At 50.3% G+C, this 22644-nt stretch overlaps 12 protein-coding genes across 18 annotated transcripts; 5 read left to right on the top strand and 7 right to left on the bottom strand.

Moving 5' to 3' along the window:
- Positions 1–60: 60 nt before the first annotated feature.
- On the top strand, positions 61–4496 carry FOIG_13201 (uncharacterized protein). Of its 3 annotated transcripts, none has more exons than XM_031214318.1 (3): positions 61–2353; positions 2460–3348; positions 3401–4496. In XM_031214318.1, exon 1 carries the CDS (start codon positions 224–226, stop codon positions 2057–2059), a length of 1836 nt encoding a protein of 611 aa, XP_031056028.1. In that variant the 5' UTR covers positions 61–223; the 3' UTR covers positions 2060–2353; positions 2460–3348; positions 3401–4496. The 3 variants fall into 3 exon arrangements, with proteins under 3 accessions (XP_031056028.1, XP_031056029.1, XP_031056027.1); XM_031214319.1 differs by having other exon boundaries at positions 2460–3344; XM_031214317.1 differs by having other exon boundaries at positions 2460–4496.
- On the bottom strand, positions 2535–2873 carry FOIG_13202 (uncharacterized protein; the record flags this gene model as incomplete). The annotated part of the gene is made up of 1 exon (XM_031214320.1): positions 2535–2873. The coding sequence occupies one exon, from the start codon at positions 2871–2873 to the stop codon at positions 2535–2537; it is 339 nt and encodes a 112-aa protein (XP_031056030.1).
- On the bottom strand, positions 2931–3553 carry FOIG_13203 (uncharacterized protein; the record flags this gene model as incomplete). The annotated part of the gene is made up of 2 exons (XM_031214321.1): positions 2931–3335; positions 3392–3553. The coding sequence occupies 2 exons, from the start codon at positions 3551–3553 to the stop codon at positions 2931–2933; spliced, it is 567 nt and encodes a 188-aa protein (XP_031056031.1).
- Positions 4463–6692, bottom strand: FOIG_13204 (uncharacterized protein). 3 transcript variants are annotated; one of them, XM_031214323.1, is made up of 5 exons: positions 6459–6692; positions 6373–6404; positions 6236–6315; positions 5304–6182; positions 4470–5243 (listed from the first exon to the last, which is right to left on the bottom strand). In XM_031214323.1, exons 1-5 carry the CDS (start codon positions 6538–6540, stop codon positions 4754–4756), a joined length of 1563 nt encoding a protein of 520 aa, XP_031056033.1. In that variant the 5' UTR covers positions 6541–6692; the 3' UTR covers positions 4470–4753. The 3 variants fall into 3 exon arrangements, with proteins under 3 accessions (XP_031056034.1, XP_031056033.1, XP_031056032.1); XM_031214322.1 differs by having other exon boundaries at positions 4470–6182; XM_031214324.1 differs by lacking the exons at positions 6236–6315; positions 6373–6404; positions 6459–6692 and having other exon boundaries at positions 4463–5243; positions 5304–6228.
- Positions 6693–6929: 237 nt separating this feature from the next.
- On the top strand, positions 6930–10720 carry FOIG_13205 (peptidyl-prolyl cis-trans isomerase, mitochondrial). 2 transcript variants are annotated; one of them, XM_031214326.1, is made up of 6 exons: positions 6930–7179; positions 8343–8498; positions 8561–8625; positions 8852–9021; positions 9072–9178; positions 9232–10720. In XM_031214326.1, exons 2-6 carry the CDS (start codon positions 8353–8355, stop codon positions 9416–9418), a joined length of 675 nt encoding a protein of 224 aa, XP_031056036.1. In that variant the 5' UTR covers positions 6930–7179; positions 8343–8352; the 3' UTR covers positions 9419–10720. The 2 variants fall into 2 exon arrangements, with proteins under 2 accessions (XP_031056036.1, XP_031056035.1); XM_031214325.1 differs by having other exon boundaries at positions 7156–8498.
- Positions 9417–11265, bottom strand: FOIG_13206 (DNA-directed RNA polymerase III subunit RPC6). The gene is made up of 2 exons (XM_031214327.1): positions 10781–11265; positions 9417–10724 (listed from the first exon to the last, which is right to left on the bottom strand). The coding sequence occupies exons 1-2, from the start codon at positions 11044–11046 to the stop codon at positions 9839–9841; spliced, it is 1152 nt and encodes a 383-aa protein (XP_031056037.1). The 5' UTR covers positions 11047–11265; the 3' UTR covers positions 9417–9838.
- A 516-nt stretch (positions 11266–11781) lies between these two features.
- FOIG_13207 (histone deacetylase 1/2) lies at positions 11782–15509 on the bottom strand. The gene is made up of 4 exons (XM_031214328.1): positions 15047–15509; positions 14673–14973; positions 14081–14622; positions 11782–14032 (listed from the first exon to the last, which is right to left on the bottom strand). The coding sequence occupies exons 1-4, from the start codon at positions 15239–15241 to the stop codon at positions 13118–13120; spliced, it is 1953 nt and encodes a 650-aa protein (XP_031056038.1). The 5' UTR covers positions 15242–15509; the 3' UTR covers positions 11782–13117.
- On the top strand, positions 11850–12757 carry FOIG_13208 (uncharacterized protein). Its single transcript, XM_031214329.1, has one exon. The coding sequence runs from the start codon at positions 12066–12068 to the stop codon at positions 12381–12383; it is 318 nt and encodes a 105-aa protein (XP_031056039.1). The 5' UTR covers positions 11850–12065; the 3' UTR covers positions 12384–12757.
- A 167-nt stretch (positions 15510–15676) lies between the features above and the next one.
- FOIG_13209 (26S proteasome regulatory subunit rpn11) lies at positions 15677–17339 on the top strand. Of its 2 annotated transcripts, XM_031214330.1 has the most exons (3): positions 15677–15888; positions 15971–16224; positions 16277–17339. In XM_031214330.1, exons 1-3 carry the CDS (start codon positions 15823–15825, stop codon positions 16968–16970), a joined length of 1014 nt encoding a protein of 337 aa, XP_031056040.1. In that variant the 5' UTR covers positions 15677–15822; the 3' UTR covers positions 16971–17339. The 2 variants fall into 2 exon arrangements, with proteins under 2 accessions (XP_031056040.1, XP_031056041.1); XM_031214331.1 differs by lacking the exon at positions 15677–15888 and having other exon boundaries at positions 15889–16224.
- Positions 17340–17572: 233 nt separating this feature from the next.
- Positions 17573–19173, top strand: FOIG_13210 (uncharacterized protein; the record flags this gene model as incomplete). The annotated part of the gene is made up of 1 exon (XM_031214332.1): positions 17573–19173. The coding sequence occupies one exon, from the start codon at positions 17573–17575 to the stop codon at positions 18734–18736; it is 1164 nt and encodes a 387-aa protein (XP_031056042.1). The 3' UTR covers positions 18737–19173.
- FOIG_13211 (uncharacterized protein) lies at positions 19155–20340 on the bottom strand. Its single transcript, XM_031214333.1, has 5 exons — positions 20119–20340; positions 19708–20058; positions 19568–19658; positions 19437–19516; positions 19155–19389 (listed from the first exon to the last, which is right to left on the bottom strand). The coding sequence occupies exons 2-5, from the start codon at positions 20032–20034 to the stop codon at positions 19204–19206; spliced, it is 684 nt and encodes a 227-aa protein (XP_031056043.1). The 5' UTR covers positions 20035–20058; positions 20119–20340; the 3' UTR covers positions 19155–19203.
- Positions 20341–21110: 770 nt separating this feature from the next.
- On the bottom strand, positions 21111–21978 carry FOIG_13212 (uncharacterized protein; the record flags this gene model as incomplete). The annotated part of the gene is made up of 4 exons (XM_031214334.1): positions 21111–21292; positions 21342–21425; positions 21481–21571; positions 21646–21978. 4 exons carry the CDS (start codon positions 21976–21978, stop codon positions 21111–21113), a joined length of 690 nt encoding a protein of 229 aa, XP_031056044.1.
- Between the last annotated feature and the right edge of the window lie 666 nt (positions 21979–22644).

Genomic DNA, 22644 nt, shown 5'->3' on the forward strand with positions numbered 1-22644 from the left:
TAGACATGGGGTTGTCCTGCTAACCCAATTGAGAAGCCCCCGTACGAGTCTCGACCAAACTTGCAACTTTCATCAAATGCAACAGCTTTATTAATCACACTCCCATCTCCATCTCCATCGCCATCTCCATCTCCAGCACCACCACGACTCACTTACACTGACTGGCTGCTCTTCCATCAAACCTTTACTACAGAGGCTCAGGGGGTCATCTCCACTAGCCACCATGTTTCGCCATCTCATGTCCTCAAAGGTGCGCTCCAACGCAGGCTGCTGGACCTGTCGTCTCCGTCGCAAGAAATGCGATGAGAAGCGTCCTGTCTGCGATGCGTGTGGCACCCTCGAGATCAGTTGTTTCTTCGATGAGGAAAAGCCAGAATGGATGGACGGTGGACCGAAGCAGAAGGCCATGGCTGAGAAGATCAAGGCTCAGGTCAAGAAGCAGGCCAGCCAGCGTCGCGATCGCAAGTATATGGAGATGCTTGAAGCCGGTACTCGCAATGTCACACTACAGAATGAGGGCCAAAACCAACAGCAGCCTCATGACGCTGCCATGTCCGCTGCATCTGACACTGATCCTGCTTCGGGCCATGAGTTTGGGTCGACGCCTGCTTCTAGCAACACCAGCGGCGCCTCGCCCCCTGATATGCCATGGCACAGTCACTTCGCTGTCCCGACTGAAGACTCCAGCAGCTCAACTGGTGCCAGTACCGAGATTCACTTCATCATGATCTACCTCGACTACGTTTTCCCTTATCTCTTCCCCTTTTACCGCCCTCCCATCCTGGCAGGCGGTCGTGGCTGGGTACTCGACGTGCTCCAAAGCAACAAGTCTGTCTGGCATACAGCTGTGTCGCTCACTTCGTACTTCTTCAGCATAGTCATGGCCAATGGCGCAGTCGAGCATCAGGAGTGCACAAACCGAATGGTTCATCAATTACAGTCTCAACTTGAGATGGGCTTGAGAGAACTGCAGCGTGAGATGACCGCTGTCAACCACAAGGTCTCATGCGCTGGCGTCCGAGATCGCCTTCTTGTTCTACAAGCTATCCTACAAATGCTCATCTTTGAGGTTTCAACGAGTAACAAGGACCACTGGAAGATGCACCTCGATGCCGCTATTACCATGTTTCAACAGATCCTCCCGCAATCAGAGAAATGGGGCGAGACATTGGAGGCTCTCTACAGCTACCGTTGGCCACCGCCAGAGATGGGTATAAGAAGACCTTTCAGCACCAACCAAGCTGCCCTTCGCTTCTTCACAGCCAATGTCCTCTACATTGATGTCATATCCAGCATTACACTCGAGCAGGCACCACGTCTTCAGAAGTACCAAGATAACATCATGCCCAGCTGCAAAACTTACACCAACCCCCACGAAGTTCGCATCTCGGGCTCGCTCTTCATGGAAGATTATGTTGGTCTCAACAACTGGGTCGTGCAGATCATCGGTGACATTGCGGCACTGGATGCCTGGAAGAAGGAGCAGAAGAAGAAGAACTCGCTATCAATAAACGAATTGGTTCAGCGAGGCAAAATCATGGAAGACGCCATCAAGGGGGGCCTCGGTGTAATTGAAGCGCAGATCCAAGGGCCGGGCCCCTTCTTCGATCCCGTTATAAGCGTTGTCGCGAACCCTACTCAAAATTACGGCTACGGGGTTGATACTAAGCAAGCCCCTGGTCTTGCGGTCAATAACATGATCTGGCTCCAAGCAGCGCTCACATACCTTCACGTCGTCATATCCGGCTGGCAACCGTCTTGCCCAGAGATCCAAACTTCCGTTTCCCGTATGACAGAACTCCTGACGACCCTTCCATCCAACATCTGCCTCCGGACTCTGGTGTGGCCCTTTTGTATTGCAGGTTGCCTTTCGCCCCCTGAAGACGAGGACAAGTACCGCGCAATGGTGGAGCGTCTGGGTCCAGTCAGCGTGTTCGGCACGATCAGAGAGGCGCTTGAAGTTATGGAAAAGGTGTGGTCGAGGCGAGATCAGATTGATGAGAGTTGGGATGTGGCCAAGTGCCTTCAAATTCTGGGACATGGAGTTTTGCTGATTTGATACCCTCGGGAGTGAGTTTGTTGATTGGTTCAGGATATGAATATTGCTTTACTTCACTTTCTACTGTGGAAGGGACTCACACTAAATTTCCGTCATTTCGGGAGGAACATATATGAATGGGAATTGGCATTTCGTGCCTTATTCCCAAGTGTCACTCCCTTACTGCAATTTAAGAATGCTCAATTTGAAGCGGCACCTAGCTTTTATACTTAGTGTTGTCTTGAAACCTTTTGGGTTATCTATCTTGTGTTCTCTCAGCAACAGTTATTCTGGCCAGGCGTCATAGATCATAAGGTACGTTGGCACAGCGGTTTATGGTTGAACAATCCATGTCAACCCAGATCCCATTTTTATTCGTTTTCTGATGATGAAGCCGATCTAACCAGTAGACATTACCCAGGTGTTCTCAAACACTCGTTTCCATAAACCGACAAGCAAAGCAAAGCATCCAATCTATTATATCCCAAAGGCACGATTACCCCTGAACCCTTTTACCGCCGAAGAGTGTCTGTCTCTTCTCGAACAGATCAAGATCCCACCAACCCTCTACCCGTTCCAGCAGAGTCTTGCGCTTCGACCAGACCCTCTCGAGAGGACTCTTTGGTCCACTATCATTCATACGCCCCGGTGACACCGGAACTGGAGGCAAAGGAGGAAGATGCTGCAGAGGCTGTGGCACTTCCTTTCTCTTTACTCGGACAGGCGCCGTGGGGGGCGGGGGATACCACGGCTGGCGTGCGCTCTCAGCATCAGAAGAGTCGCTGTCGAACCGCTTCGCCATGGCCAGCGTTCCCAGACTTCGCTCCTGGGCCATCACATGCGGTCCTAGACTGATGCCCAGGGCATTGACCTGCCCCTCACGGCCGCACCTTCAACCCTCGATATCCTTGGGAGCAGGGCGAGAGGCACCCTTTGTTCGCTTCCAGAGGCATCCGGAGGTGATGGCGGAGAAGGCGAACAGCACGCAGAGGGCAATGCTGAGGCCCCAGATGGACTTGATCTGGTAGCACGAAGCCTTATCAGGGTCGACCCAGGCGAAAGTGTTGCCACGGGAGTGGTAGACGTTGTGGAAGAGGGAATTGACAAAGTTGGCCGTGTTGCCGTCCGAGGGAAACTTGGGGCATGAGAGGTAGCTGACGGGCTTGCCGACAGTGCAGGCGACTACGATGCATGCGACGAGAAGCATGATATCGGCACCAGTGGAGAGGAGGAGAGGAAGCATGCCATCCCAGTAGAGAATGTAAGAGATGGCGATGTAGAGAGTCGAGATGCAGGCCTGTATCATGTAAGTCAGTCACTCTTCGATCACAGCACATATGCAAGTCAACTTACAACAACCAGTGTTCCAATCAAGGCAGAAGGCGCCGCATAATCAGCATTGACCATCTCACCAATGAAGTTGGCAGTCAATCCGATAATCGTGATCAGAGAGATGAACTCCATGGCTCGCATGGCAGTCCAGGTGTGCCCGAGGGCTCCGAGAGCAGGCTGCATCTTGGTCTTGAGGTTCCCAACAGATTCTGTGTCTAGAGAGAGACGAGGGCGCGACGAGCCAGCTGTGCGCAAAGGAAAGTTTTTGGCGTAGAAAGGGATGGAGGGGGGTGAGGAAGTTATTTTGTCTAAGTGAACGGCCCGCCCAAAGAAGAGGCGAGAGATGGACTTGTAAAAGAAAGGAATTCGTTACGAGATTCGTCTGGTCGTGAGTAAGAAGAAAAACCCAACAGAGGACAAAGGAAACTAAGGAAATGAGACAAAAGGAAAAGAGAGATTGGAGTGTTTGCTGTGTAAGTTGTTTGATGAAGAGAAAAGGATATCTCAAACAGCCCGATACTCCGTGTCTTTATACACAATCCAAAGTCAACAAACCTCTCCAAGATACAAGAATAACATACTCAGTTCATGGGTAGTACCTTGTCTAGCCTCGTTTCCAATTACAGCAACCGCCTACTACCAGCCACCATCGCGCTTCACGCTCTCCCACAGACAATCATCTCAAACCTGCCAATTCAACAACATGATACAACAATTCTCTTGCTGTTCCTGGGCGTCAGGTTCATCGGCCAATGAGGCTTCAGAGGCTTAACGTTGTGGCGGCGCTTAGACGAGCAGGGATGTTGGATGAATAGCCGCGCAGGGAAAAGGGCGGCTGGTGTTTCAGAAAACATCGACATGGTCATGATTGGGTGAGAGTCGTTCTTGGGGAAGTACGGTTCGTTGGCCCGGATGAGGCTCCTTTGTTTAGAATGAGGTCGCATACACGGCGAGATTGCCTGGGTGAAGATTATGAGCCCACTGTTGCAAGTTATTCCGGGATAGTCGTCCTACTGCAACGGCAACTGATCCGGTCCAGGATCGATCTCGGCTGTTGATCTGATCTTGTGTGGTTCATAATGATCGCCATAAATCCATTGTTGGTTAGTTTTCACCTGACACAGCATAATCGATCTAATGATGGTGGCCTACCACAGGGGCCAGGCCAAATCGGCTGAAAATAGAGCGACATGACATGTCAGTTCATTTTGTTGCGCCAGACGCCTATCTAGGATCCTATCATGAATACAAACATGCTGTCCCACTGCTTATTATTCTGTACATTCTCAAGCCCACTCAACAAACAGAGGCATTAGTGCCCCAGCCGTCGTCTCAGTTCCAGGTTATGATCCACCATTCTTAAGACAGATTTAGCACATAAGCTTAACCAAGGAGATCGTCCATAGCAGATCCGCCGGTCTTGGGATGAGCACTGCCGCTGGAGGATGGAGCTGCTGGGGCTCCCCAGATTCCAGCACTGCTCTTCTCCTTGGCAAGTTGGCCCATTGCGGGTCCAGTCTTGGGTGTCTCTGGCTTCTTGACACCTCCACTGGCCTTGCCCCAGAGAGCTCCAAAGGCATCTCCACCAGCAGCGGGTGCTGGCTTGGCAGATGGGCTAGTAACGGGCTTCATGTTAGCCATAGTAGTAGGGCCGCTGGGCGCAGCGTTGGAGGCGCTTCCCATGCCTGAGAAGGCAGATGTTGTTGGGGTCTTTGCTGTCTGTGCTTGGACAGAGCTGAAGTAGTTGGGTCCAGTCTGTTGGAAGGCAGCAGGCTTAGGAGCCTGTGCCGCAGGAGCAGCGGGGATGCTAAAGGCAGAGTAGTTGGGTCCAGGGGTGCCTGAGGCACTTGGTGCAGGCGAGATGGACGCCATGCTAACCATTTGGCTAATGTCAGCTTGCTGAGGAGCCGATTGAGGTTGGGGAGCAACAAACTGGGCGGTTGAGGAGGCCGTCGATGTCACAGCAGGGCTTTGCATAAAGTTGTTGGATGGTGCTGCCTGAGCAGGGGCAGCTGACTGGAAGTCGTCGAACTCGTCGTCGTCTTCTTGCGCAGGAGCGGCGGCAGTGTTGCTTGGGGCCAACGCTGGAGCTGCAGAAGATGCTGGCGCAGGGTCATCGAAGGAGAAGAGATCAACCTCGGGTTCCTTCTTCTTGGGGGGCTCAGCGGCCTTCTTAACAGGAGTGCGCTCGGGTCGCTTGGCGGCAGCTCTTGATGAGCTGGCAGCTGGTCTCTCACCCTCGTCGAACTCATCATATTCCTCAAATCGCTCGGATCGGCTGGCAGCGCCATCGCCTCGCCAGTCATCAGACTGGCCGCCGAAACCGCCACCATCGCCATAAACACCACCAGAGTATCCGCCATAGTTGCCAGGGCCGCCGCTGCTGCCACCACCACCACCACCGTAGCCAGCGCTCTCACTGCCAAAACCACCATAACGACCAGAACTACCACTTGAGAAACCACCTCCAAAGGTCGCACCACCCTCGACTCCAGTATACTTGTTCTTGGTCGCACGCGCCTTCTTGCGCTCGGTCCGGATACGATCCACGTCACTAAGAAGATCGGCCAACTCCTTGGCTCGGTTGCGCACGTTGATGCCCTGGTCCTTTCCGTTCTGATCAATAAAGTGAAATTGGCGCAGCATCTTAAGAAGCGAGATATGTCCTCTAGCATCGTCGATAACGCGCTCGGAACCGTGCTTGATAAGAAACTCGAGTAATTGGAGGGCCTTGTAGATCTGACGCCACTCCTCGGCAGCCTTCTCGGTGAAGCGACGGTAGATCATGGGCATAATCTCGTTAAGGGTTTGGCTGGCTCACAGTCAGCAGTTGGTTTTGGATATGGTTCAAAGTATCGTGCGTACTAGTTAAATGTTCCATTTGCAATCTCTTGCATGAGGGTCGATGAAGCACCCCATGGCTCGTTATTCGTTGCTTCTCGCACCTGAAGATAGGTAAGTCGACAATGTCCCGGTCTATTGTCGCGCAGAGCTCAACCAACCTTGGCCTCCATCTCGGTAAAGTTCATAACAGCTGGACATCGTCAGTGACTTATGACGCGCATCAGGTGGCCGCTAAAGGGGGTACCATTCTGGGCCTTCCGAAAGCCTGCCTTGAGATCATACAAGGTCAGGTTGGAGACCGTGTTCTTCAAATCGTTAATATCCATGGTGAATTAGTCCAAGAAGAAGAAAGCCAGCAGAAGCGTCGAAGAATGAGCGCAGAAGACGCGGAGCCGTTGATAATGCTCCTGAAGGGATTCGTAATGGAATTGAATAGATTATCTGGAGTTCGAGATGCCCCTTGCTACGCTATTGACATGGTGGACACTTGGACATTTCCCAGTGCCCAACGTCAGCATGGATCATGGCTGATCACGTGATATTGTCGACGTTCCTGTATGAGGATATAGAGATTATGGAGTTGAAAGCATTCAGGACTTGTAGCACTGATCTAAAAGTATAATTGAATTTCCAGTGCATCTCCTTTCATTTAATTGGCATGTGTTACAGTTGTAGAGCCAGAAACTGAGCTTCTAGCAGGTACTTTAACTCATCCGGAGACAAACCTCGAGTCCCCGCCATACAACCTTAGACTTCAGGCCTGAACAGGGCCCTAGAGGGCCAGTCACGGCGCTAGAATTGGATACCAGACGTCAAGCTGGTCCAAACTTTTATCTTCCCTTTCTCGAGATCAGTCCAAAAGACCAACCTCAGCACGTACATCACCAGTTTTCTGTAATTTTATCTATCTAAATCTACATCTTCTGTACTATCAAATCATTTTCCCAAGTGTATTAGTCTTCAAGGTACGTGCAAGTTCAATTGTTTCCCCTGCCGCGTTTGCCTTTGTTCTACCACCGAGAGCTCTGGGGAAGCTCAAGCTGTAGTGCACCCTACAAAGAGAAGAGAAGCAAGACGCCTTCGAGTCAAACATTGGCCGTCTGAGCACCTTTCTCGGGTCAATGGTATTATTCTGACCCGGATTGGGATCTTGGAAGAGCCAGCTGATCGGCCCAATACCGGTATTGTCGGCTTCTTCTCGCCTTTGTTCCTCACTGCCAGCTTGAGCTTGCCTGGTGCTGGTCTGGTTGCCCCTGTCCTACCCGGTCCTGCGGAGGGAGGGGAGCTTCTTTTCCCGGTGTGTCTGACTGTTCAAAATACATTGGAATGGTCACTTCTGCCCACGGGTTGATTAATGGACTGGATACTGGTACATTACATGAGACTCGAGGTGGAGGGCCCATGCAATCCACCGGGGTGGCCGTATCCCATGTCCCCTCCAATGGGGGTGATGCTTTGGCAAAAGTCTGCTGCACTTCGGGCATATCGGGCCACTGACTCGACGCGTCTCTCTGGACTGGTGGTTTGAGGGGCCATGTACTATGTACAGTACAAGCTTGCTGCAGCCAGACTGACCAGAGAGGAGTGTGTGAGTCGAGCACGATACGATACGTTGCTTGCTTGACGTGGCCCGGGCAACCTCCATCAGCTCCAAGGATAGCCCCGTTGAAGCTTTGACGGGTAGAGCGAGCGAGCCAGCCATTGAGTCCACAGCACAGTCCAATGTGGTCTTGTTGTTTCTCAATGCGCGTGCTTGCGCTATTTGCAATGTCTGGCATGGCAGTTATGGCGGTCAGAGCCATGCCATTGAGGGCCAGGGGCAATGCGAAATGCTCGTCAGCTCTCGCTTGCTTGCAATAACAAGCAGGTATTGATTGATGGATTCATCATTGATCAACAGAGCCAGAACCTTAGCTGTTGCAAAGCTCCCCCTCCCCCGCCCCACAGTGGCCATAGCCACCACTGTGACCTCATGGCCTAACGGGCTCTCTTCAACAGCCAAAATAACGAGAGGAAGCTCTCAGGATTACTTCACGTGATCTCCTTTCGATCACCTGCTCCACTCTTTCACACGTTCTACACGCTTCGATTGGCTTCAACGGCCCACGCTAACGCTTTGCCCCTCCAGCTTGCTCAAAATGAGACCCTCCCTCTTCAAGCCCCTCCTACCCCGCCATACCTGCTTCTCTGCAGCGAGAACTTCTTCTTCTCTTCCTCAACTCTCCAACACAACCAGATCTGTTAGATTCTTCTCAGCTTCATCCGCAGTCATGGGTAACAAGGTGTAAGTTATCTCTTGCTTTGTCAATCATCGCATTGATGTAGACATCAGCTAACTCTGATCAGTTTCTTCGATATTGAGTGGGAGGGCCCCGTCTTCCAGAACGGCAAGCCTACCTCCACTGTTCAGAGTAAGTTTTGATTCCTCCCCGATGCCATCATCCTCAACGATCCGAGACGGCAAGCTGCATCTTCAGCTACCTTACCTTCCGGCTCAATACCTCGAGAGATGCACAATGGTCTTACATTTGCGGCATTTGCATTTGCATCTGCAGTATTCGTCATCATTCCGCATCATCAGTTCCAAGCTTGAGCTCCGCGTTTTGTTGCATCAATGCTGACATTCCTTCTCTCTAGGCCAGCGTGGTCGCATCAACTTCAACCTCTACGACAAGGAGGTCCCCAAGACCGCTGAGAACTTCCGTGCTCTCTGCACTGGCGAGAAGGGTTTCGGCTACAAGGGCTCTTCTTTCCACCGAATCATCCCCGACTTCATGCTCCAGGGTGGTGACTTCACCCGTGGTAACGTACGTTTCTGCCAACCCAAACCTCTGACGCGCATACTAACACAATCAAGGGCACCGGTGGTAAGTCCATCTATGGTGAGAAGTTCGCCGACGAGAACTTCAAGCTCACCCACGACCGCCCCGGTCTGCTGTCCATGGCCAACGCTGGCCCCAACACGTAAGCACTTCCACTCCTAATTATAGTTCGATTTAAACTAACAAAGTTTCCAGCAACGGTTCTCAGTTCTTCATCACCACTGTTGTCACCTCTTGGCTCAACGGTCGCCACGTCGTCTTCGGCGAGGTCGCTGACGAGGAGTCCATGAACGTTGTCAAGGCTCTTGAGGCTACCGGCTCCGGCAGTGGTGCTGTCAAGTACCAGAAGCGTGCCACCATTGTCGACTCCGGTGAGCTGTAAAAAGTTCTTACTGAGGACAAGACAAAGGGATGGGATTTGGGAGCACATTACAAAACTTGAATGAGGACTAGCGATAAGAAGCTGGATTCCGCAAGCTGGCATAAAAGTCTAGCTGCTGAGCAATGTCAACCATTTAACCCCATATGCATTGTCACCTGATACTATCGTGCTGTGAATGATTGATTCTTGAATATCGCTTGATAGCTTATTCTTCTACTTGGTAAAATTGATTGATCATCGCTACGACCATTGCGCTTGGCTGCATTCTAAATAGCCTTCGCTTGTCCTTCGACGCCTTTGCTGTTATCCCTAGAAACAAAAAGCCTTCTTCCAGACCATAACTCCGTTCTCCCGTCAGAAAAAAGCAGGTATCAATAACCCATACTTATCGTATCGACATGCAAAATCTGCACTCGTGCTCTATTCAACGCCCAACCACCTTTTGAAATATTCACAGTTATTGGGGCCTACAGGACCGCCCTCTTCGCAGATCTCAAACACTGGACAACGTCCGCAAGGAGCTTCGGTGAAGGCACTGACGATAGGTTCGGGACCGCCTTCGCGACCAGTGGGGTCATCTCGACCAGCCCAGCTTTCTAAAGACTGCTTGGCGATCCGAGATACGCGGTAGCCGATCTTTCCAGCAACTTTGACTGACTCAATGAGGTTGTCCCAGACAAGTACGTCGACAAGCTTCTGTACGTCGTGCTCGGAAAGGATGGTGTTATGGGTGATACCGCTTGAGGAGAGGAGACGAGCGATGTCGCGTACGGTCGGATAGCCTGTGTATCCAGCAGGAAGAGGAAGTAGGGCGTCCTTTTTAACGGCCGCCGTAGGAGAAATCTTGGTGGCTTTCGCTGGGGGCTCATCCATGTGGCTAGCATCTCGCTTCTTGCCCTTTTCCACGCCACCTTTCACGACACCCTTCTTGGGAACTTGCGTCCGCGCAGCACCTCCCCCGTGTGTGCTGTGATAGCTGCTCTGGCGCTTGATAAAATCATATACAACTCGCTGTAGGTCTTCAATAAAGGCCTCATCAAAGTTCTGATCGGTATACCACGGGCCGCCGGTGGCTCTATCGCTGGGCCGTATGGAGGCCTTGATGAACATCTTTTTGTTCGGGTGCTCGACATTCTTGAAGGGCGCAATCAGACCCTTTGTCTGAAGTTGCTTTAGTGCGTTCTTGAGGACCGAGTCGTGCATGTTCAGTCGCTTCTGTAGCGTCTGTGACCAGATACCGTCGCCGCCCGAGTCGTCGATAAGAGAATAAACCATGACCTGTTCGTCGGTCGAGCACTGCTTATACCTAGCCAATTGTTAGCTATGAGCTTGATGTATTGTTCCAGAGGTATTTCTACGCACTTGTGGGCTTCTTCGGAGTCGCGCCATTTCCACAGCACTTGGCCCGAGGCCTCGCGCATGGTGATGAAAAGCTTGTCATCTGTGAGGGATTGAACGACACGGGCGAGCAGCATGAGGTCTCGGTTTGGAATGACATCGAGGCGCAAAAGATCATCCTGGGAGAACATGTCTGTTCCAGACTCGCGACATCGATCGTAGAGGGCCTGCTTCCAGACGCCGAGCTTGGCCGTCGCGGCGTCGCCCTCGGCGGGCGCGGGGGTGGGCATTGTGAGTCAAGCGACGATGCGACAAGAGGGATAGAATTGTCGTAGGAGGGAGGATTTGGTAAGAAGATTCAAAGATCTGATTATATTTGATGCTACATTGACATAAGATAGCGAGTGGCGAGTAAGAAAATGGGAGAGAGAAGACGGATGACGATGGGCTTCTCTTGGAGTAGAAGCGGCTGGGTTAGGTTGGAAATAATTATTTTTCGAGTCCCCCGCAGTCGACGCTAAAGTGTAGCTCGTCCCCTACCCTGCTACTTTATTACTGAACCTTCCCACCTTTCCACCTTCCCGGCCTGTGAGTCGACCCGGCGGAATGTCGGCAGTGTATGCGGAATGTGGGGTATCTTATCAGTGTCTCGGTCCCCCACCATTCGTGAATACCTTCAGCCACCCTAGACCCTTATCACCATTTGTACACCATTGCTGCTTGTTTCCTCCCAAATGAGCCATGACACAGACAGATCACTGAGAGACTTGTACCGATCGCTTTATGATCGCATCTATCTCTACATCTCTATATTCTGCTTATACATTCTGCTTGTCTCTAATAAACGCACATTCTCTTGTGTCCAACAAATGATACTGATCCGATAAAGACCTGACTGTGTAGCAAAGCGACACAATACCAAGGGACAAACAATATACCATGAAGTTCGACATTGACTGTACTTTAACTCTTGAGAAAACTCGCCAGGACCGCGAAACTGCCACTGGATGTGAAGGTTTAGACTTCCGTGATCTCAGAAATAAACTCTAGGATGGTGAAAGGGCGCATCAACTCATCGAAAGACCTCCACATAGAAAGTTCAACAATCTAACTATATACCGGGAGCAATGGCCTTTCTCTTTCACTATTAAATATCTCATCTCTTTCCTCGATAACATCACGTGGTTGATCAGGACTGGACTTTCCAACTATAGTATCACTGCCGAACCACACGAACTACATCAGGTCAACCCAAGTTAATTATAACATAAACGAATCCCTTAAGAAAAATCTACCAGATATCTTCGTGATGCTTTCAGCCGCCGAAAGAGAAGAAATCGATCAAGAGGTCACGGCCTTCATGGCCGAGGTTGGCCACACGTTTGGAGGCCACATCAACGAAGGTATCTCGAACGATGACGCTTCAAACAGTGGCACTTCAAGCGCAGAGCCCTCAACAAATGAAACAAACACACAAGGCACAAGAAAAGGCACACAGGAGGACACTTCTTCCGCAGAGTCATCAGCCAGACGTGACAGATTCGCGCACTTGAGTCCGGAGCTCGCCTCACACGACAGAGCAATCGAACGCTACAACTTTCTCAAACGCCACTGTCCCTGGAGCTAGGATGAAGCATTCTTGAACTTAATGTGTTCACTGCATAGTCACCCACAAACGATGGGTCTTCCACCGAGTTCAACTGAGCCTTTGGCCGATGAGTCACTCGAAAAAGAAGACGAGGGAAGTCCGTGTGGGAGTTAGGCCGATGTCCATGCTGAGACCAAGTAGGCTTTACCACATATCCGTGGAGGAAAGCTTTATAATAGGAGAGATGAGGAGGAATAATAAGAGTAGTAGTTGAGTTGTGGGAGGAACTGGGTTGTGTGCTCAGTTTACAGTTACTTGGTTGGATTAAAGACAAGACGTCACTCCCCAACAAAAAGACATTATCATCATTGCTAAGACTCATGCTTCAATAAAATTGAAATCCATACATGCCACTCATGCCCAAGATATCGTGATTTGTAGTGTTTAAAGAAATTCTTTCGCTTTAGTGACTAACTACTCAGTACAAACATCAAACATCATAATAAAGACAGCATCCCAATTATGTGTGATCGAGCCTTGAAATTCCACCCTCTTGTACAATTCGATGCCTGTCCCTTCGTATCGTCTTTACCCCTGCGCCCGGAACGCCTGACTGCAGGCCACATGAATCCTCCGCATGCAATGTTTTCGTCTCCTTACTTGTTGAGTGTCGTAAGGCCGGTTGCTTCCATGCGAAGATGCACGTGGCATGAGCTTTTGCTTGTAACGTGAAATTATCTCTAAGAAATCAAGAGGGCTTTGCCCAGAAGCCCCTAGTTCACAGGGCTCTTGCTCTTCTCGATAGGTGGCTCTGGCTTATCCTTCTCCGTATCGACGTCCATAGCATCGTCGGGTTGTTCGCCCTGAGCCTTCTCAGGTGCTGCTGCAGGCTTATCTGAGGTCTCTTCAATAGTTTTAGGTTCTGTGATGGGCTCCTTCGTAGCGGAATCGGGGGCCTCTTGGGCAGCAGACTCGTCCTTTGAAGCCTTCTCGGTGGGCGCTGAAGGCTCCACGGGTGCCTCAGGCTCGACCTCTTCCTTCTTGATTGTTGTCTCCTCTGGAGCCGCTGAGTCCTCCATGCCAACATCACCGTCTCCATCCACTTTACTAGCTTCAGGTTCCTTGGCGGCCTCGTCGGGCTTCTCGCTCTCCTTGGGCGGAGCCTCCTTCTCGGCTGGGGCTGGGGCTGAGATGTCGTCGATAGTATCGTCATTCACATCGTGAGCATCCTCGCCAGCTTGTTCTTCAGCAGGTTCATCAGCAGAAGCACCGTTGGTAACCTTGGCAGGAGGAGCATCGGCATTATCGATTTCCATTTCTCCCTTGCGATAGTCGGTAAATGTGCGCTTGTTGCCATTCTGGCGCGTGGCACCATGCGCCTGAGCCATCTCATCGTCGTCACTGGCTTCGAACTCGTTGTCGTGTTCAACATGCTTGTCCCAACGATGTTCGGTCATGCGAACATCCTTGTTCTCATCCTCATCAAGGTCATCCAACTCGGCCTCCTCCTCATCAGTCATACCGCCGAAGGGCTTTCGGGGGACGTCTTGCAACTGTACTGAAGGAGCAGGTCCGGTTTGTCGAAGGTTGTCGATGACTGAGGAAGTGATCTTCTCGAGGTACTCTCGGCTGTTAGAGTTCTCCATGTTAGAGGATCGCACATTCAGCTCAAAATCGGGAGCATAGTACTGTACAGCGTGAGTGGGGGCTTGTCAACACAGGATCAGACAACTTACTTCGTAGTATTCGTTGTAGGGCAGGGTTCGGTCCATCTCCTTGCCCACAAGAACACCAGTCTCAAAAGCCCAAGTTCGAGCGACGTTGCGCATTGTGTAGCCACCTCCACCGAGAACAAGAGTCGGGAGATTAAAGCTCTTGACATAGTTGACACAGTTGGCATGGCCATCCATGCTCAGATTGAAGCAACCAAGTCGATCGCCCGACAGACTGTCACCGCCGCATTGGAGAACAACAGCCTCGGGCTGGTAGTACTTCATGACATTCTCAATGACAGGCTGGAAGATTGACCGGTAGGACACATCGGTGATACCATCTCGAAGAGGAAAGTTGACAGCATAGTTTTTTCCTTGTCCAATACCAGTGTCTCGAAGTTCGCCAGTGCCGGGGAAGTACTCTCCGTACTTGTGGAAAGAAACGGTCATGACACGGTCGGTGGTGTAGAAAGCCTCCTCAACACCATCGCCATGATGCACGTCGATATCGATGTAAAGGACCCGCTTTTTGAATCGAAGGAGTTCTAGAATGCCGAGGACAATGTCTAGATGCCGTGTTAGATCGTGATATCTGAAATATCTGGGAGAGACATACCGTTGACGTAGCAGAAACCACTGGCCTCACACTTCTTGGCGTGGTGAAGACCACCAGCCCAGTTGATGGCGATGTCGCACTTTTGGCGGTTCAGTCGCGCTGCACCCTCCATGCTACCACCTGCACTAATACCACAGAACTCGAAAAGGCCATCGAAAACGGGACAATCATCACCAACGTTGTATTTTCCTTGCTCTCGCATGAAGCTATCCATGTTGTCTGGTGTGACCTTTTGCAGGAAATCGATGTAGTCGTCGGTATGGAACTGGGTCATCTCGCCTCGAGTCGCAGGTTTCGCGCGCTGCAAATTGTCAGTATGATATTCGAAACTCAGTGATACCTAGAGTTGAGTTGGGGACCAAGAATGGACTCACGTAAATCTCCATCTTCTGGTAGAGGTTGTACTGCATAATCAAGCTATGCGCCAGCCGAATGCGATGAGGCTTCATGGGATGACCAGTAACATAGGCATAGTTACCAATGTCGGAATCGTAAAAGTAAGCGACCTTCTTGGGCGATGAGCCATTGAGCGCAACCGAGCCGAGCTCGACACGTATATCGTCGCCCATGACTGCGGCTACTCGTGGAGTCGCGAATCTCGGAAAGCGGGTGTAAAAGAAAGGGTTAGATCAAATTTGCGCTCGAGAATAAAAAGATCTTGGATAGGTATTTCGATAGGGAACTGCTCAGGGAGAGCTCAGCATGATCGACGGAAAGTTTTAGGGAAGAGTTTGGTAGAATGTGACAAGATTTCGAGAAGAATCTTTGAGTGTAAGTAGAGTAACATGGGCAGAACCACCACTGGCTGATGCGAAGCACATCCCCGGAGCTTGAAAGTCGCCCGTTTACACCGGAATAAATATTGAAGCGCTCCCGCTTAAATTGACACAAGCCACATTTTGAGTCCCTCGCATGAGATACGCCACAGAGAGCGACTCAAGCTCCCCCACGTGACTTGACTAAGCTTCTCAGCTGTGGCTCCCAGGCTGCCGGGCTGGCGTCAACGTCAATTACCTTTACCAAGCTCCGATCATAGCAACGCCAACCCTCCATCACCGCCCACATCAACATCAACACCTGCACGCTTTTTTGTCGACGAATTACTCTAGCCGCAGATTATCCATACACATTTTAACACACCGTCGATACCATGGAGCGCTTCAGGAGTTTACTTGGTGGCGGTGGAATGGGCCTTGGAGGAGCTGCACATGGCACTGTAAGCTATGATCTCCTTCATATGAGCTCCCTAATGGAGCGTGCTTTGCAATTCTGAGCTTCGCTGACCTTGACGACTGTAGGACAACACAAACCTGATTGATAACTCCGAAACGGTCTATATCTCCTCCCTTGCCCTACTCAAAATGCTTCGACACGGTCGCGCAGGTGTGCCCATGGAAGTCATGGGTCTGATGCTTGGCGAGTTTGTGGATGACTTTACTGTAAAGGTTATGGATGTGTTTGCCATGCCTCAGAGTGGTACCGGTGTTAGTGTCGAGGCTGTCGACCCCGTTTTCCAGACCAAGATGATGGACATGCTCAGGCAAACAGGAAGGTTAGTTGATTACGGTCTCCCATTTGTTGTCACTATCTAACGGATTCAACAGACCTGAGTCGGTCGTCGGATGGTACCACTCGCATCCTGGTTTCGGTTGCTGGCTTTCTTCCGTTGATATCAACACACAGCAGTCATTCGAGCAACTGAACCCCCGCGCCGTTGCCGTCGTCATTGATCCTATCCAGTCCGTGAAGGGCAAAGTTGTCATTGACGCTTTCCGACTCATCAACCCCCAGCTCTTGATGCTTGGTCAAGAGCCTCGACAGAGCACTAGCAACTTGGGTCACCTCAACAAGCCCTCGATCCAGGCTCTCATCCACGGCTTGAACCGACACTACTACTCGATTGGAATCAACTACCGCAAGACCGCGCTCGAAGAGAACATGCTCATGAACCTGCACAAGCACGTTTGGACCGAAGCTCTGGAGATGGACGACTTCCGACACGAAGGTTGCAAGAACAAGGACAGACTGCAACAACTGGTCTCATTGGCGGATGGCTACGAGAAGCGCGTAAAGGAGGAGACTGAGTTGACTAAGGATCAGCTCAAGACTCGCTACGTTGGCAAGTTGGATCCCAAGAAGCATCTCGAGGATGTTGGCCAGGAGCTCATTGAGGACAACATTGTCTCCGTGTCAAGACAAATGATCGACAAGGAGGCTACCATGCCCAGGAAGGAGGGGCAAGCAGGGCCCAAGGGGCAAGTGAACGGCGAACAAATGGACGTGGAGGAGGAGTTATAAGCGAGAGGAAATAAATACCTTTAACAAGGATAACGAGGCCACGGGATGGACTTGTAAGATTAATGGGCGTTGGCGGTCGGGACGGAAGATTTAGAGACCTAGCCATGTCACGAATTATTGCACAAGGTTAGCATGATAGCATGCATGAATTGATTCCGCGTGTGCATTTTTGTTCAGTGAGTATATGTGCGGGCTGATCGTAGATGGTGTTCATACGCTGTGAGCGCTGTGAGTCTAGGTATTATGTTGAAGATTGCTGCACGCTGAACACAGCTACTCATGCGTAGAACAAAGGTCTTGACGTCTCTATAAAGACGAAAGTTGCGTAATAATTCTCTTCTTCTTTTTAATTCACTTTTCGAAAGCTGCGCTCATATTGACAAACTGCATATTTCGACTTTCAACCATTGCTTGTTTAATCTCCAGCTACACTTGAACAAAGACAACAACAACCACTAGAAGCAGCTCGCCATCGCCGAATATCTTCAAAGCAGTTCAGCCATTTCTTGCAAGAGCGCATACTCAGATTGATATCTATAAAGGCAGGTAAGTATTTACTTTTCTCTTGCGCTTGAGAGAGTTGTAGATTTGTTTCAGTGACAATGAGTTCTCGAACAAGTCTACGCTCAATCCTGCGCGCTTGGTTTGCGTCCGACAATTCTTCTGACTCAGAACCAGATGTCCGTATAGAATCAGTTAGGGGAGCATGTCCTCAACCAAACCAAAATCGACGGCGACAGAAAAGGGAAAAGAATAATACATTTGGGCTACCCAAGAAGCGAACTTATTGCAGCCATTGCCACGGTGCTAATGGTTATGGAGACAATGATTTTTCTAGGCGTGAGGCAAAAAGTAAAAGTCACAAGGATCAACACGCGTCAGGCGGGCAGCAGCATCGTCTTAGTGAGCAACTGAAGCCTCTGCCTGTGGTTCCACGTCAACGTCCCCCACAAGCAAGAGGCCAACAGTCTCCATCAGAGGATACATCCCTGCATAGTCAGGGCCACAATCAGAAACATAAACGCAGCAATGTTGTTGATACCCAAATAAACGCGTCAAAGCAGCTGAACCAGAAGAAGCATGGTATACATACTCTCTACCAACAGGAACAGGAACAGGGGAGCAACGAAGCCATCTTCCTCTCCGACGACCGCTCAATGAACCGCGAGGCCGTGTCAGAGGTAGTCGACATGATAGCTCTGCGCTTCAGCCACATCCCCTACGCCGTTAGCGGTCTCGCGGCCATGGTCTACTACGGCTACGAGGCGAGGCCGTACAAAGTGAGCATCGTGTGTCCCGAGCACACGCGCGAGAACCAAAAGTGCTGGGCCAAGGCGCAGGGCATGATCCCGATCCCGCGCCAGCGACACGTCTGGGGCGTCGCGACCTCTGACGGCATCATCCAGCAGATCCGCGTGAGGTTTCCCTACGATTTCAACGAGATGCATGCCCTAAAAATAGGCACCGCCGGCAGCAACCCCGTCTCCATGTTGTCGCTAGCGGGGCTGGCTGATGAGCTTGCGAGGACCTATGTTAATGAGCTCAAGCACTCGGACCACGACAGGCAGGAGAATCTGGCGCACGAGATGATCTGGATCCTCAAGAGAATCATTCAGTGCAGATTGCCTGAGCATGCGCTGCGGCCTGAGAGGATACCTCACCTCATCAGGGAGACGTTCTGGCTACCCTTCACACTATCGTATCCAGAATCGGTGCCTCTATTCGCAAAGGCGGGATGGAGCATTCCCAACGAGGGATGGTATTGAAGATGAACTGAGATGAGATGAGATGAGATGCGATGAATGAGATTGAGCGACACGGGAATGATTTGGAGTTTGGGGAATTACGGCGGCACAGTACGACACGACACGACACGGCATGGATATGGTTTATGGTTACGCTTATGGCTTAAAGTTTGGTTACAGCTACGCATCGCATGATACCCTAGATGTTCTTATTTCCTTCGTTTCTAATGATAAGACGACAACAATGTAGACTGAGAGATATTTGATTTTTCACCAAGAGTTTAGAGATTAGGCAATTTATTCACACTGCAAGAGAGCAGCAGTACTTCGCAAAAGTGTCTTTATTCGTGAGAACAATCCAGTATCTCTACGTACCCAAACTCAGCTTCTCTGGCTGGTGGTATTTCCAAGGCACTCTCTGCGCATTAATCCGAAATTGATCTGTACTACTCCCCAACTCCAATCTCAAGGAATGCATCCAATTCAACTTAGTTACGAGACTTCCACGCCTTGACGACGTGGCCGACAGTGAACTCTCCGTAGTTCTTGATGTAGCTCAAGTGAACAGAGAGATCCTTGCCGCCAGCCTCGCAGTATGGATCGCCCTTGTCGCAGATGGACACAGTCTTGCTGGCGATGCTGTTGCAGCCGATGGGGAGGTTGCGGGGGAAGATCTGGGACATGTTAGCTGTGTTTGTAGTTGTTGTTCTTGAAGACTTACTCCACTGCCCTCGCTGGTGCCGACAAGGAAGGGCTGACCTTCGGTGAGACTGGGATCGCCCATGGCGATGATGGCCGCAACTTTCAAGGGTTAGTAATATTTCAAGTATGTACTGAGTGCATATATCTTACCATTGTCGGTGATGTAGGAAGGCTGAGAAAGAGTGCCAGGGAAACCTTCAGAGCTGGCACCGCACATCGTGTCCATAGTGACATGGGCTCCCTGAGTATCATTAGCACGGTGGTTTACAAAGGTGACGACGAGTACTTACCTGCGAGTAGCCCATGAGGATCAAGTCAGTGTCGGGACAGTTCTTCACGTAGTTGTTGATCACGGAGTTCATAGTGCGGACGCCCTCGGTCTGAGACTCAACGTACTCATTGTAGAGGGCGGGATACACGAGAGCCTCCATGTCCGAACCGGGGATCAGCTTGATGATCTCCTCCGCGAGGATACCCATCGCACCGGGACCCTCTGGCTCAAGGCTACCACGAGCAACGATGAGGTGGGCGCCCTTGGCGCAAGTGATGGCGTCAGTGGTTGAGTTGGCCGAGACCAGAGCCATCAAGAAGCTCAGAACGAGCATGAAAGAAATCATGGCTGAGATGTTTGTAGGGTAGAACTGTTTGGAGAGAGTCAGAATAGGTTCTTCTTAAGAGATAGTAAAGATATAATCTCTTACTGTGATGTGTTGGTGTGCTGATGTATAGTTGAAGGTGAAGAGTTGGGATGATAGATTGGAAGTGAGGATGAAGAGTGAAGAGAGGAGGAAAGGAAGAAGAGCAGATGAAAGAACAGAAGAGAATATATAGCCTCACTCTGGCGACTGCCAGTGCCAATTCGCAGTGGAAGCTGCAGCATCAGAACGCGATATTCGCGATCACTGCCAGTGGCAGACAGTGATAGTAACCTCACCCACGATCTAATATCCATCTTTAAGATAGTAGAGCAGCGGCGTAGCAGTGGCAGACCCACAATAGCACTCTAGAAGCTCTAGTGAACGCTGGAAAAAGCAAAACCGTGGACCTCAACTGTCAAATCGCATCTTTGCAACTTTTGTGGTTCGGCTGCAGGGACTGGGGTAGATCGATGGTATCGGACTTGTTTCTTGATTTGGTCACCATAGTCTGCGTAACTCGACAACAGACGGGTTTATATACAGGAAATACGAATTTATAGAGCATGAATTGATGTTATGATAAGAAGAAATTACATATGAAATGCCCAAGGACCTTACTGGGAACAGTCAACTTTGTCTTTATATCATAATGTTGTCTGTTTGTGTAAGTGGAGAGAATCAACACTAGTTCCTGTCAGCTTGCTGGGGTAGGAACTGGATCTCATGTTTGCTAGAATTACCATATGATTAAATATGTTTCGAAACCTGTGTTGGTTGGTGCCAAGATTGTACTTGACGTAGTTGGCTCGGTTGGTTTGTCCTGGCCGTAGACAATCCGTAGGAACTCACCCCTATTCCCAAGAACACGTTTGTGCAGCACTATGGACCACTCATAAAATAACTTCTACTTCAATTGTATCTGAGCAATTCAAGATACGTTGCTGACTCAATGACGATTTAGTCTTGTATATTCTTCCTAGTGATGATAGATCAATTCCAGCCCTATCCGTTCCTGTACATACTCCACAAGACGAATCTTCGGTCAAGTAAGGATGCTAAGTTCTATGGAACATGCCTACAGCATAGTCAACAGCAACATGTCCATATGCCGTCACGTAGTTCATATGAGTTCTCAAGTCATGGCCCCCAGCTTCGCAGAAAGGATCACCGGCGTCGCAGAACGAGACTGTTTTGTCTGAAACACACTGACAACCTTCAGGCTTCTGACGGGGAATATCTAATAAGTGGACTTAGCTGTTGAGTGTATCCAACGTGTTCATCGGGACTTACGCCGTTACCAACACTACTCCCAACGTGGAAGGGCTGGCCTTTGGTAGTGCTCGGATCCCCCATGAGAACAACGGCTGCAACTTTGAGAGGGTTAGAATGTATGAGTGATGGAGATTTGTGACTCTTTTGACTGACTGTTGTTGGTTATGGCGGAAGGTGAAGGCTTGGTAGGGAGGAACCCGATGGAACTCGCACCACACATCACATCTGCAATGACATGGGCGCCCTGCATAACAGAGTCAGTAAAGGACAACCATACGCTTCATAATGGGGCTAAACGTGATATCTAGATGGACTGACCTGCGAGAACCCGAGTAGAATAATCTTCGTCTTAGGACAGACGGTCACATACTGCGCCAGCACAACAGAAAGAGCCGCCACACCCTCCATCTGTGAAGGCTGATAGGGATTATAGATAGCTGGGTATTCTAAAGATATCATCTCGGAGTGGGGGATTCTTTGCAGGACCTGCTGAGCAACCGCTCCAATGATGCCTGGCCCCCGAAGTTCCAGACTGCCTCTGGCCACAGTGATGTGAGCTCCGGAGACACAGCTGGCGTTTACAGGCTGACCATATTCTTGACAAGTAACGAAGGTCACAAATAGGATGAGGTATCTGAGTATGAGGAGCATCGTGAGAGGCTTCCGGAGACTAACAAGATCAGCGACGATTTCAGCGGTCTGCAGGCAAACAGGGGATTGGGAAACTTACAACAACTCAATCTTACAGAAGAATAGACAAATGAGGCTTACTATTATTGGAAAGATTGCGATTGATGAAAACAGATGAAGCTAAAGTCGAGTCGTAGCTCAATTTGCTAACTGACTTTGGTCGGCAGCACGGGAGGAAACAGGAAGGGTAGAAAAGAATAAGAAATAAAATAAATACAGACACAGAGACAAAGACAAATGAACGGATAAACTCACAGTGTGAGCTGGACTCACAGTCCGTTTGTGCTGTGCATTGCAAACAGATATATATCAATGTTTGACTACAAGTGAGTTACCTCATCAAGCCTGTCTCATAGCCAAGCGATGCAAGTCAAGAATAGCGTCAATATCAAACGCCATCCGATCAGGCTTCACGGGAATAAAACGAAGGGTTTGGCTTGATCTACCGTAGAACCTTCTCGTCATTGGGCATGTATAGGTGTCCGAGCAGGCATGTCTCAATATTTGGCGTCTCAACCCGGGAAAAAAGCAACCATGTCAATCCGTGGCACTAGAAAGACCAGGACACGGAAGAGCAAACTCAGCTCCTTACTCACACAAACCAAACAATCAAACGCCATCCCCCCC

The sequence above is a fragment of the Fusarium odoratissimum genome (assembly GCF_000260195.1).
Source record: "Fusarium odoratissimum NRRL 54006 unplaced genomic scaffold supercont1.31, whole genome shotgun sequence".
Classification (NCBI taxonomy): Eukaryota; Fungi; Ascomycota; class Sordariomycetes; order Hypocreales; family Nectriaceae; genus Fusarium; species Fusarium odoratissimum.